Here is a 14393-nt window from a genome sequence, read left to right as displayed (position 1 = left end):
GTCATCAGCAGGAAGGGGATGTCGGCATAAACCCTTTCCAGGTGCTCAAACTGTCACGGATGGAGACAAAGGTCTGTCAGGAAGTAAGTTAATCCATTTTCTCTTTTCTGTTAATTTCTACAACCTCAATGATTTCCAGTATGCTTCACAGGAACGTACCTTTGTAGAAACAAATTTAACTGCAACGTCGAATGGAAAGACAGTTTCTATTGTTACAGTTTCATCCTGCAAGGAAATGTAAAGGGCACGATCAATGGCTTTTCTAAATCTTAACAACAAATGAAGTTTTAAAAACAGAAGGCATACAAAACACAATCGATTACTGATCAATAAATAATTCCAACTTAAAAATTAAGAAGCTAGGATCTTTCCCTTAGGTAGTATTTGTAAGAATCTATGTAGAGAGCAGACTAATAGCTCTAATTTTCTATGGTTTTGTAACAGTTCACACCGCAAAGTGCTTTCTCATACATTATCTATCTCAGGATCAGGCAACAGTGGGCAGGGCAGGCACTGTCACCATTTTTCAGAAGAAGAACCAGAGGTTAAGGAAGGTTACGTGATTGGCCTTAAGCCACAAAACTAGTGGTGCAAAGCCTAGAAGCTGGGTCTTCTTTTTGTCTAAGTCCTTCACCTCATCTTGACTCAAGACAACTAAAACAATGATAATGATAATAATAATAATAACGTAATATGACATAGCATTATAATCACTGCACACATATTAGGAAATGCTCATAGTAACTCAAGGAAACAGACACCAGTGTCACTGCCATTTTAAGATGAAGTGGTCACACAGCTAGTAGGTGACAAAGGCAGAAACTGAACCAAATCTGACCCTGGAGCCTGGACTCTTAACCATCCTGCTCCATCTCCTCTGCACAGGGCTGTTCAAAAACCAGTGGGTTTATAAAGCAGAAACTAACACACCACTGTAAGCAACTACACTCCAATAAAGATGTTAAAAAAAAACAACAGAGAACAAACTACATCTTTTAAAAAAACAACCCACACTGTTGGTGAGAAACCTTTAAAAAAGACCACGTTGGGTTAAGACTCAGGCTGTAAGGCCAAATAGATCTGGATTTTATTCCTGGCTGGATACGTACTTACTAGCCATGTAGACCTTGGACACAGTGATGTGACCTTGGGAAGGGTATATGGTCTCTTTTAAGGCTCAGTCCTCCCAAGGTTGTTGTGATAATTAAATGAGATAATGCACACAAAACACTCAGTGAAATGCCAACATCATTATTATTATTATTATATGCTTCAAATTATTTCCTCTCTCAATTATTATCAAGCTGTCCCACCCCTCTAGGTGGTCACCAAGCACTGAGCTGATCTCCCTGTGCTATGCGGCTGCTTCCCACTAGCTATCTATTTACATTTGGTAGTGCATGTATGTCCATACCACTCTCTCACTTTGTCCCAGCTTACCCTTCCCCCTCCCGGGTAAAATATTTTGAAAAATAATCATTACAGCCTTTTGCGAAGCTTCACAATACACACTAGCAAATTTAAATGCTGTGCTAAGTCCTGAAGTAAAAATATCTGTTTAACTAACACCTTTTAACCCAGTATTTTCCAAACATATTTGACCAATTAATTCTTTTCTTGTGTAATATCTATTTCTATTCCTCAGAGTTAGCGTCCCTTACAAGCACATCTTGGTAATGGACTGGCTGATAGAAGAATAAATACATTCTTCTCTAAAAAAGTGGCATGTACCTCGATGATCTCATGTCTTGAGAACATTGCTTAAAGATGTAGCAGCACACTGGTTTCGCTCAAGTTCAGGAATAGTTACAAGGTAGCAAACAATTATTTCAAAGTACATTCCAAGTCCACCATCAGCTTCATTATCAGAAGTAGAAACAACATCCAAGGCTTAGGACTTTAAACGTGCACAGAACTTTAACATTCTTATTTTCTAGATGAGGAGACGGAGGTCGAAAGGAGTTACCTGGATGACCTGAGTTCAGGATTTAGGAGGCAGTGCTGAGACTGGCACCCTTATCTCCTAGGTCACCAGCAGGGTCTTTTAATTACATCAGGCTGGTGAAATTTTTGACAGTGTATTATATGCCTTCCTCCCTGCCACTTGGGGAATCCTCCTGAACTCTCTTAGGATGGTTTTGTTTCCCAGTGACTTATAAAACAGCCTGCGGCCCAGCCCTGTGCAGTGACCAAACTACAAACCCCCAAATTCCTAGGTCATGGAAATATCATCATTTTCCATTAATAAAAGGGGATACAAGCATTATATACAATGTGGTTAAGTCTATATAAAAACACATCCCCCTGCAATCTCTTGACACAAAAAAGACCGATAAGAAATACATCAAGGAGTTAATAGCAGCTGCCTCGGAGTTGCTGGACCTGATAGCTTTCTTATTTCTTCCTCACCAATGTGCACTCACCAAAAAATGATGTTCAAAAGAATCTTTTTTACTAACAGAAGAAATATTCCACAAAGGGAGACCCCCCTCCCACAAGACCTTCTTCACATTAGCCAACTTACAGATTTTATCTAATGTGTGATTTTATAAAGAAGCAGATAGGTTTAGAGTCTCAAGACTGTTTTGCATGAGATCTCAAACCTTCTGGTTCTCTGTACAAAAACAAACCATATAGGCCAATTTTCAAATGTTTGAGCGATGAATACCATATCACATCATTTATAATAAACATAAATGATAAAAAAAATCAACAGATATTTCATTAAAACTTGTAATGGACTGTAAGCACCTATGCTGTTTATTTTACAGGTTAACTAAGATAATACAAAATAGGAAACACTCCAAATATGGTATTTCTCGAAGTAGCTATGAAATAAGTACCTTGTGACACTTGCAAACAATTTCTTTTTCTTCAATAGTTGTATTGATCAGGTAAGAAACATACACAAGAAACATTCTTGAGCCCACTGTTCCACAGCGAACATATAACATTTTTTCCAGCTGCAACAAAATAAAAGTATTTTAGTTTAATTACTATTACAGAGATTGCCTCCTGATATATATTCTAGGATAATGCTCCCACCTTTTAGAGTTTACTGTACCAATTGGCTAAATTCTTGAACACTTTTTATACCTGTTCCTGCCGCAGCATGAGTGGGATCACTACTACTCCATCTTTTTTTTATTACCATTCTCCATTTCCCAAGAATTCTTTGTGTTTGGCTTGGAAATAAAAGTTGACCGAAAGGTTATTTAACTAAGCTACAAATTTCGTGTTATTTAGTTATTTTATCAGGCAATGAATTCTCCATATTAGCATCGTTTGTTCTAAAATCCCTTGCATAAAAACTGAAGACATTTTACACATTACATATGTGAAATGTGAATAAAATGTGCATTAGTTGAGTCACTTTTTTAGTCTCGGGATATGCTGTTAAAATGCTCTAAAACTAAAACTCACTACATACTTAACACTACAGCCTAACCAACTTCCTCTCCAATCACAGTTGGCCAAGTTCACCTGCTCCCCGGGATGTAGGTCTCCGACAGGAATGTCAGTGAGTAGAGCTGGGTAGGACTCATCACACGGTTCTGTTCCATGAAGAGTCACATGAGTTTTCTGAGTTAAATTGGCATCCTGTCCTAAAAGTATGAATGTTGGCGTTTTAAAAATACAGGAAATTCAAACGTTATCTTGACAGTTAATACTGCATAGAGAGTACTAGATCATAACCATTTTTTAAACAAACTTCCTGCAGTTGATATCACTGATGTTTATTTTATGGTGTATTAACACGGCTCAAATTTTAAAAAGGCAAGTTTACCGGGTTTTAAACCAGCTGTGAGCTTCACATCTCTGATGGGGGTCTTCTCGTGGGATTGCACGGTCACAACCAAACAGTACATTTCGTTAGTCAGGGCAGGAGGGTCATGTCGCAGATGGACAGAAATGTTTGGAACTCTGGAAATGATCCTTTGGGAAAAAATATTAGCTAAGTCACTGATTTTTTAAAAGAAACAAAGTATTCCAAAGAAGTGAGGTGACCTCCTCCCATCTGCCCACCAGGCCGACTCACATGGTGCTCGCCTGGATCACTATGCTGTCCCAGTGAAGCTCGCTGTCGGGGAGCCTGGGCCTTCTTTTGAAAGAACGGGCAGCCTGTAAGGCTTCCTGGGTGGAAGCGGCATCTCCTCCTCCCCCCTGCCAATTCAAGACCACGCATCTTCCTGCCTCGCTGCCCAGAACCAGATCCAAGGATGTGATCTAGAAGGAGGAGGTCCATCAGAAACGCCATCTCATACCAGTTCGTCACCATCCGCTCCCAACAAATTACAGGGTGGGCTGCTGGGCTGTGGCGTTCCTTGGACCCACGACGTGACACAGGTCGGAACACCTGCTGTGGCAGTCCGATCCCAGACCCTTCTCAGCTGTGACACTGGCTAGCCGTGTGTGAGGTTTCAACCTCTTCACCTCTAAACAAGGATAATGAGCTGACTCCCCAGCTTGGACACGACGGTGCAGTGCTGCTATCTCAGTGCTCGGCGTGGTGCCTGAAGGAGCAGTCACTGCAGCAGTGGCTGCTGAGTGAAATCAATGAATGTTCTGCTACCTGTTAACATACTCACAAGCTAACTCCTAGTGGCCACACATATTCTTCCCGACGACATCAACAGTATTAGCAATGAAATTCTTTATTAACTGAATGTTAATAAATGTCCTTTCCACTAAATCCATTAACAAATATACTCAAAATAGTATTATTAATTATGATTTACATCTGGTAGGCTTCCTTAGGTACCATGTCACGAGGGATTTAGCCAAAATCATGCAGAATTTTTTTTCTAATGAATAAGCAAAAACTCTGGATATTGGTTAATAATAAAATCAACAGATTTCACAAAAATTGTTATGAGAATGTAGGGGGTACGGTCTTAAGTTTCTGTCTTGGAAATGGTCTCAAGTTCACGTTAGCCGACCATTCCCGTTCCAGCCATGGGAAAGCAGCACTTCATGAGCGCTCACCTCGCCCTAGTCACTATTCCAGGAAATTTACATTAACTAACTGATTTAATTCTCATGAAACATTGAGAAGTAGGTAATGTTACTATCCCCACTTTATAGATGAAGAAACGGAGACACAAAGAGGTCAAGTGGCCCAGGGCCACAAGCAGGTAAGCCCGAGAGCTGGCGGTGAAACCCACGTAGCTTGGCTCCAGAGTTTATGCTCAATAAAAATATGACTTCCATCACATATTTCTGAAAGGTATTTTAATTATCTACATTAAGTGAATCCTTTGAAGTATATATCTTCATTTTTTCTTTAAAAATATGCAATCAGCAAGGTTTAAAGGTCAAAATGATATAGCTCTTTAGTGTGAATTATGTCATATTTTACAAAATATAATTACTACATTATAGAATATATATATACAGTTTAAAATTCCTTAGCTGATTATGCAGCCATTAAAAATGAGGTGCTGCGGAGTGGCCGGGCCAGTGAGCCATGGCCGCTGAGCCTGCGCGTCCGGAGCCTGTGCTCCGCAACGGGAGAGGCCACAGCAGTGGGAGGCCCGCGTACCGCAAAAAAAATAAAAATAAAAAAAATAAAAATGAGGTTGGTCTCATGTACTAACAGGAAATGATGTCTAATATATCACTATCAAGCGAAAAAAGCCAACTACTGAATATTACATATGACATATTCTCACTGGGCTTCCCTGGTGGCACAGGGGTTGAGAGTCCGCCTGCCGATGCAGGGGACACGGGTTCGTGCCCCGGTCCGGGAAGATCCCACATGCCGCGGAGCAGATGGGCCCGTGAGCCATGGCCGCTGAGCCTGCACGTCCGGAGCCTGTGCTCCGCAACAGGAGAGGCCACAACAGTGAGAGGCCCGCGTACCGCAAGAATAAAAAAACAAAAAAACATATTCTCACTGAGGGGAAACCTACCAAAAAACCATAATGAATGGGTTCCCTTGGGAAGTCCAAGTGGAAGATTTTCATTTTTTACTTAATAAACTTCTGTATTATTTTTATTATAATTTTTTCTAACATACACGTTATTTCATCACTTAAAATATTTTTTAAACACATTTCATAACTAACCTCAATTTTCTTTCCCACATCTTCAGTTTTTGCCACAAATTTAAATAAAAACTTCCTTGTTTTACCAGGAACTAAGCACATCTTTCCCTGAGTCAAATTTTCTAAAACATCACTCGCTTTGGATGCTTCTTCAATTACACAGAACTGGTTGTATTCCTGAAAAAGAGGTGAGCAAGGGTCACGGTTTATGAACTCAAATGTCATATGTTTTGCTAACACTAAACACCGAATTACTTGGAGCTTGTTAAGGTTAACTGCACTGATACTGAAGCATTATGAATTTTCTATTAATAAAAGAAAAAGTATTTTTATGCCAGATGGTAGCAGTTAACCACTCACTGCTGCCACAAGATAAAGATGGTTCACACAGAAGCTGACCTCTGAAAACATTTATTTAGCCATCCCTTTCCTGAAGACAGAAACAAAGACTTATTCTTTGTTTTGCATCGGATGCTACTGTCTATCATCTTTTCTTAAAGAGCTTCCTTTTTACCTGGCTTCTGTGACACTATAATAGCTCCTGTTTCTCACTCTCCTGCTTTTCCCTCAAAGGTCTTTTTTCCCTCTTGTTCCCCTAATTCAGAGGTTCCAAAAGTTTCAGTCCTTGGCTTTTGGTTCTGCTTTTCTCTTTATGTTTACTTCACTGCAAAGTCTATCCATGTCTACATATTCGGCACCTCTGTGCTAATATCTCCCACATAAAAACTTCTAATTCTGACCTATTCCTTAACTAAAAGCTTATATCCACAATTGTCTCAGGGATAATTCCACTATCACTTCAAGTTCAGCATGTCCAGAACTGAATGTCTAGCTACCTTCCCAGAAAAGCACACTCCTTACAGATGAATAAACAGAGACATCTTTCATATACATATCTAAGGGATCACCATTCTCATCCTTTCAATAAATACTGAGAACTTTCCAAGAGCCATCTTCTATCCCAGCAGGTGAATTATCTTCACAGAAGATTCTAATACAGTTAAGTTTTATACCTTCCTTCTATTTTTCATTTCTATTCCAGGCTTATGAAGCCTCGCACCCACTACTTTTTGCCTTGTGATTTGCATCCTGAATTTCAAATAACATATATTCAGAATACAACTTTAAAAACAAATTGCTTTATATTTCATTTTAATATTTTTATTAGTTTAATTATAGATGTGACCTTTGTTGCTAAAAGGGGAAAAAAAGGAAGGAAAAGAAATGCAATAGTAGGCTATGATGTGAAAAGTAAAATGAGAGTGCCTTCCTTGACCCTCTAAATTCCAGATTTAGAATATTTCATAGTGAGTAAAAAAAAAATTGTCTGTCCTCTTGGAGCTTACATTCTAGTAAGAAAAACAAGCAATTTACCAAATAATCACATGACAAGAGTGAAACCACAGCTGTGACGAGTACTATGAAGGGTTATGTGAGCCTGGCTAGGTCAATCAGTCATGTAGGTCAGGCAAGGTGTCCCTGAGGAAGTGAGGCTTTTGAGGGGATAAAACATGAGGAGGAACTAAGCAAGTAAAAGAGGAGGGAAGAGCAATCCAAGCATAAGAAACAGCACATACAAAGCTCCTGTCCTAATACTGTATGATCTTATTTATATGTGGAATCTACAACTTATAGAAACAGAACTCATAGAAACAGAGAGTAGAATGAGGATTGCCATATGCTGGGCGTTGGCAGAAATGGGAAGATGTCGGTCAAAGGGTATAAACTTCCAGTTATCAGACAAATAAGTTTTGGGGATCTAATGTATGGCATGGGGACTATAATTACCGTATTATTTACTTGCGCGTTGCTAAAAGAGTAGATCCTAAATGTTCTCACAAAGACAACAACAAAAAGGTGATTATGTCAGGTGATGCATGTGTTAACTAACCTTACTATGGTAATCATTTTGCAAAATATGTGTATAAAATCATCATGCACACTTTAAACCTACACAATTTTATATGCCATATCTCAATAAAGCTGGAAAAATAAACAAACTGTTTTGGGCCTGCAAAAACCAAATAGCCCGTCCTTTATCCATCCTATCCCCATTCTGTATCCTCTATATACACTCAGCAATCCAAACTTACCTATTTTTAAATGCCTCTTATCCCTTTATCTCCATTCCCATCACTAGCACCCTAATCCAAATCCTCATACTTTCGTACCTGGGTTCATACAAAGAGCCTCTGGTTTCTAAAATATCATTCCTTTCCCTCTATTTTGCTACTGGAATAAAGTTTCTTAAACATAAATTTCATGCTCTTGCTTTAAAATTCTCAAAATAATTGGAATCCTTGAGTAATGGTTTGAAGTTGAATAAAACATACTAATCTTCAAGTGACCCAGGTTCATTTAACCAATTCTATTACAGGGACATTGCTCAGTTCTTATGAGTCAAAAAAAACCTATTTAAACAGGTAACATTCTTTCTTTACCACCATCTAATAAATAAACAGATAGATAACGAATAAATGAATGAATAAATCAATCTTAAAAGACTTCTATTGATGCTTCCCAGACTGACTCTGCTTAACTCTCCAGGTTCCTCTAAGCCACCCAGCCTGACTCCCACTCACCCCACCTATGATCCCTCTGCTCCCGTGAGGCTGCTGTCTTCACTTGCCCCAAAACAGAACATTCACTCCTGTTTCCATTCAGCGTTTCCTCATTGCCAAACACATCCTTTCCCTCTCATCTTTTTAAACCTACCTTAATTGCATCTTCAATTTTGAAACTTCCTCTTCGGCATGCCTGCCATAACAGTATTTCTAGCCTACACACACATTTAGGCAATCTGTGAGCCAGTCCTGGCCTTGCTCCCAAAATGCTTATATTTTAGTGGGGTTGACATATGCTAAACTTTTTCAGGTTCACCATGATGCTAAGAATATTGTAACTCTCAATAAATGCTTGCTGGTTACAGCTCAGTATACTTTGTGTGACCAGAAAATTAGAAGTGAGCTTATAACTGAAACAGAATGTAATCAAGCACTTGACTATATCACACTATAAAAATGTTCAAATGTAGGAAATATAGTACGATCCCAATTCTGGAGAAAAAAGTTGCTTACATATGCGTGCACATAAGATGTCTAGACTATTCACGAAGTTAATTGTGACGCCCCCTAAGGAATGGAATTGGAGGAACACACATTTACTTTCTACTTTATATCCATCTATTCCACTTTCATTGCTTTAACATCAAACATGTAACAGTTTTATAATATAAAGCTAATACCAATGTTAGAATAAAACAAATGGTTTTGAAAATTATACTCATTCTGAATATATCTTATTTGAAATTCAAGATACATGACACAAAACTTTTTGTCTATGTGTAGACAAAGTTTTTAGGCTTCCTAAGTAGGGAGTGAAAACAAAAATTAGAACAGAAAAGTGTAAAACTCGAATTGTGGATACAGAAGTTGAGAACTATAAATACAATTATTCTTAAATAGACTCTATCAAAATACATTTGTTAATATGAAACCATTAAGACTTAAAATTCACTAAACACATTTTACCTCATTTAATGCAAGCCACAATAAGATACACACATGGTAAAAACACCTTAAAAGGTGCCATTACCTGATTATTAAAGCTGACACAGAGCTTAGAAAACCTAATGGGATGTGGGCAATCAGCCTTCAGATAAATATCGAACTGCACGGGAACGTCGACATGAAAACTTGGGGCGTGGAACTTGGCTTTGCATTGCACTAGAAATAAAACAAAAAGGGCCGAGTCAGACACCACCAGACACGCTAGACACACACACATTATTCTCTGATCCACATCTGCTCTTCAGAAAGGAAACAGCTACACTGGATATTCTTACTGACTTCTGCACCTGAGGCATTTCAAAAGACATAAATCAAATGTAAATAAACTCTAGCTCCAAAATCTCTCTAATTTTAAAAACATGGCTCCTCCTAAAATGTAACTGACATAGGATTTTAAAGAAAAAAGAACCATTTTGTTATTTTTAACTTATTTCAAAATACCTGCCTAGACAACAAAGCATAAACTTTTAAAATAACTGTCTTTCCAAATGCATTTCAAATAACATCTGAACTACAAACGAACAGAGTAAATGTTAAGACCTCAACTAAGTATTTAAAATTTTGATCATCTTTAAAGTCGATGGGCAGAAAATTAAAAAAAAAAAAAATCGCACAGCTCATCTACAAAATGACCGTACTTGGAAAATTCTTTGACTTTATTATTCTGTGTCTATTTATTTTTTAGAAATAAGGACGATTTCTCTAAAATAATACTGTAGACGTTGGTTACCCACCAAATGGCACAAAGTCCTGTACGCCTATTGTGAAAAGATTGCTGCCGGCCAGAGAAATTCGGTCCACCCACAGCTTCTGAGCAGTTTTCACAGCTAATATGTCACAGTCAGGTTCAGGAGCAGGACTTTCATTCTGCGCCAACATGGAGTTAAACATCTGTTCAGCTAGTTTTATAAAATACACACATCCAGATACAGATGTTATATAAAGAATCCCAGCCTACCATTAAAACATTTATGAGGTTCTTTTCTATCCGAGATTTCTGGTCATCTTTCAGAGTTGAAGCTAACAGGAAGGAAGAAGGAAGAAAATTAGAAGTATAAGACAGGCAAGTAAGCCCACTACCCCCATTTCAGGTATTAAAACCCTGCAGATAAAGCTCTCTTCTTTTTTTTTTTTTTTTTTGCGGTACGCGGGCCTCTCACTGCTGTGGCCTCTCCTGCTGCGGAGCACAGGCTCCGGACGCGCAGGCTCAGCGGCCATGGCTCACGGGCCCAGCCGCTCCGCGGCATGTGGGATCTTCCCCGACCGGGGCACGAACCCGCGTCCCCTGCATCGGCTGGCGGACTCTCAACCACTGCGCCACCAGGGAAGCCCAATAAATTTCTCTTCTAAGATAGCTAAGCACAACTCTGGAAAAATGACAGCACAGCTTTCTAAAAGTCAGCCCCAATGCTTTATGTATGTGCATTTGAACTCTATGTGAAAAATTATTTTATGCCATATTTTAAAAAGTAAGGCAGATTTTTCTCAACTACAATAAGACCTTCAACTCTAATAAGTTCCAATAAAGTATAAAACCTCTTCACTCCACAAAGTGACTTGCATATGATAACAGTACTACCAGATATTTGATACTGAATTATTCTTCCAATTTAAAGAAGCTTAAAGATGCTATGTAATTGTAAAGATTCAGAATTTTACTGAAAGAACATCAAGTTACCTCTTCCAAGGAGTTCTAGGGAATAAGTGATGTAATCTCTCACTTGGGCCATGAGGTAGGAACACTTCAGAGCTGTGGTCAGTATAGACGTGAGCAGGGTCCACCATCCTTCACTCCGATAATCACACATCACATAATCCAGCAACCTGACAGAGGACAAAATGTCAGACAGGCCAAGACAGCTTCACGAGGAAGGGTTTGAATAGTTCATGGAGAAACTAAAATAAAAGTGCTTTACTCATTTTATATTAACTTCAGAAAATCTTACTGAAATAGTTTAACAGGTGTTTTCACATTAGGTAAATGAGAGGTTTCCTAAGACTCTGATAATGACTGTACCAGCAGACAATACTTGAAAAAATATCACGGAAATGGTGTTTAAGAGAAGTAGGAATAAATATGGAAATAATAAATCCTTCAATACAGATTTCCGTGCTAATTCTGCTGCAAGGGAATCAGAATACTTGTAAAAATAAATAGTGAACAGAACTCACTTCAAAGCTTTGGTATAATCCTTTGCATAATAATATTCCTCTCCCATTTGAACCACTATAAAGGAAAAAAGACTGTATGAACATAATTTAAAATTACTCAAAGTTGCACAAAGTTGTGGCATGTTACGGATACCTACTCAGATGACTCTTCATTCTTGGACACTTATATTTCTTAAATTGCGCAACAGCATTGCTCAGAAGAGTTATTATTATTTCCTGTTAGAAAAGATAAAATGTGAAACATTCCAATAAAAATAATCTCATGTTTTCCTGGAATACTGTAAAAAATAGTTTATACTGGAAAAAAGACTTACAGAGTGAACAACACTTCTCTCCTTCAGCTGAATGGCAAGAATCCCCACCTTCTCTTTTTCGGGATCAGAAAGATCAAAACCTATATAAGATAGGACACAACCCATTTTAGATAGCTCACTTAACACAAATCCTTCACACGAACACTGGATGTGTACACTCCCTGAATCCTTTGTATACAATGTACTTAAGATTCTTAAACATTCTAGAATTCTAAAGATTCTAAGAGACAGCTTTATTAGCATGGAATCTTCTCTGTGGTCTCTGTTCTGAAGGGTACTGTACTCTTTTGCCCAATGGAATCAACCACCTCAAAAGTAATAACAGTATCATTTTCTAGACAAAATACATTTCCTGTAGATTAAAGTAAATAATTTCTTAACAGAAAGTTTAATGGCCACAGAAATTGCTCAAATTCAGTGTGTATAAAACAAAAAAGATAGAGAAATCATTTTTAAGGTGGTTCAAGTAATGATGTTCTAAAATGGCAAACATAAAAAAATCATTAAACTTAACTTGAATTAAAATACTTAAATAGACCAGAGTGGCTTACTAATTGTGTCATTTAAGACAACAGATGTCCAAATATTTTAGTCACATCTACATCTTTAATTATAAGTCATTCTAAGATGTAGTGATAAAAACAACACATTTTTAAAGTAAGTCTTAAAAAGTGTTTAAAAAGCACATATTTTTACCTCAACATAATTTTTTTTTTTTGCGGTACGCGGGCCTCTCACTGCTGTGGCCTCTCCCGTTGCGGAGCACAGGCTCTGGACGTGCAGGCTCAGCGGCCACGGCTCATGGGCCTAGCCGCTCCGCGGCATGTGGGATCTTCCCGGACCGGGGCACGAACCCGTGTCCCCTGCATCGGCAGGTGGACTCTCAACCACTGCGCCACCAGGGAAGCCCTACCTCAACATAATTTGTTATACTAGTGCGGGAAAGAGGAAAAAATTATTTACTTAGGATTCCTTGTCGCCATGGTCGCTGTCCATAGAAGTCAAGAACTCCTGTCTGTGTTTCTAGGGGATCAGGACTGGGGTGAGCTACAGAAGTCTGTAAATCAAAACACAGCCCATCAAAACCAACTCTCCCTCGATCTTTGTTAGAATAAAAAAGCTTTCATAAATACGAATAACACATTCAAATATCAAAGTTGTGAATATTTTAACATAAATTAAATTTCCATAAAATTAAACAAGAAATGTTTCATTTAATATTAGGTAGTCTTATAAAAATTAAATTGAATAAATCAACCTGATTCTGACAAATGATTTCATAGTAACTAACTGCTCTACATTTTCTTTTAATTTATAAACCAGTAAAAATACATTACAAATTAAATTTGATGGTTACTCCATATGTATAAGTGTTTCTTGCGCAAATAAAAATGTTATAGGAGTTCTGAAAAGAAGACACTATTTTCCTTTTTTATCGCATGTGTATTAAGTCTTGGTATTGATAGGGGAAGGATACTTTTGGCACCAGAATTTACAAATTTATACCGCTTTTCTTTTTTATAACTTTTCCCTCTAAAACCAAAATGTCATACAAGTAATTGTTAAAAAATGCAGAAAACGTCCAAAAGGAAAAGGATAAAAATTTAAATTACCTATAGACCTACTACCACGGTTAACAATGTATATACATTATTCTTCCAGATTTTGTATGCAAACGTTTATTCGTCATCAGCTGAAATAATTTTTCAACCTGCTTTTTTCTTTTAAATACATTCTGTATATCTCACCATATCATTAAAGATTCTTCCAAGATGTTATTTTTCATGGCTGCCTGCTGTTCCACATTGTAACAGATTCCCTATAGCTGTTCACATTGTTATTTTTATTTTACATTACAATTAATAAATCTGTCAGAACAACTCTATAAATAAATTTTAACACTTATCTCTTAGGATCTCTTATCTGCCTTAGGCTTCCTGAATATGAAATTCTGGGTCAAAAGAAAGGCATGATTTTGAGGCTTCTTAATTTATTACTTGACAGAATATTATTTTACATTCCAGCCAATATTTGCTAATGATCATTTTCTCATATCCATACAAGACCCAGTTTTAATCACCTTTTAAAATACTGTGCTCAAATATAATATGCCAAACTTTTAAAATATAATACATGCAATGAAATTATACATCATATACAAATAACATGGTAGAAAATAGTCTAGGTATATCATGATTTAAGGGGAAAAAAATCCAAGCATTTAAAGTACTAATATGCAAACTGTTTTTTTTTTTTTTGAACAGTTTTTTAAGTAGCACCGTTGCTAAAAT

The 14393-nt window shown here is 37.6% G+C and overlaps 1 protein-coding gene across 1 annotated transcript in view; it reads right to left on the bottom strand.

Moving 5' to 3' along the window:
• Positions 1 to 14393, bottom strand: part of TRAPPC11 (trafficking protein particle complex subunit 11) — a 41049-nt gene that overhangs the window by 13374 nt on the left and 13282 nt on the right. The window contains exons 11-25 of the mRNA XM_007466514.1: positions 13066 to 13159; positions 12103 to 12182; positions 11926 to 12004; positions 11789 to 11843; positions 11295 to 11440; positions 10575 to 10636; positions 10351 to 10483; positions 9642 to 9772; positions 6069 to 6224; positions 4040 to 4227; positions 3788 to 3936; positions 3484 to 3605; positions 2844 to 2963; positions 160 to 225; positions 13 to 50 (exon numbers count right to left, since the gene is read on the bottom strand). Of these exons, the coding sequence (XP_007466576.1) occupies positions 13 to 50; positions 160 to 225; positions 2844 to 2963; positions 3484 to 3605; positions 3788 to 3936; positions 4040 to 4227; positions 6069 to 6224; positions 9642 to 9772; positions 10351 to 10483; positions 10575 to 10636; positions 11295 to 11440; positions 11789 to 11843; positions 11926 to 12004; positions 12103 to 12182; positions 13066 to 13159 (1619 nt within the window). The remainder of the gene's footprint in view (positions 1 to 12; positions 51 to 159; positions 226 to 2843; positions 2964 to 3483; positions 3606 to 3787; positions 3937 to 4039; positions 4228 to 6068; positions 6225 to 9641; positions 9773 to 10350; positions 10484 to 10574; positions 10637 to 11294; positions 11441 to 11788; positions 11844 to 11925; positions 12005 to 12102; positions 12183 to 13065; positions 13160 to 14393) is intronic.

Source organism: Lipotes vexillifer, unplaced genomic scaffold (genome assembly GCF_000442215.2).
Source record: "Lipotes vexillifer unplaced genomic scaffold, Lipotes_vexillifer_v1.1 scaffold951, whole genome shotgun sequence".
Classification (NCBI taxonomy): domain Eukaryota; kingdom Metazoa; phylum Chordata; class Mammalia; order Artiodactyla; family Lipotidae; genus Lipotes; species Lipotes vexillifer.
The sequence above is the reverse complement of the archived record's forward strand: the minus strand, read 5'-3'. Positions and strand labels throughout refer to the sequence as shown.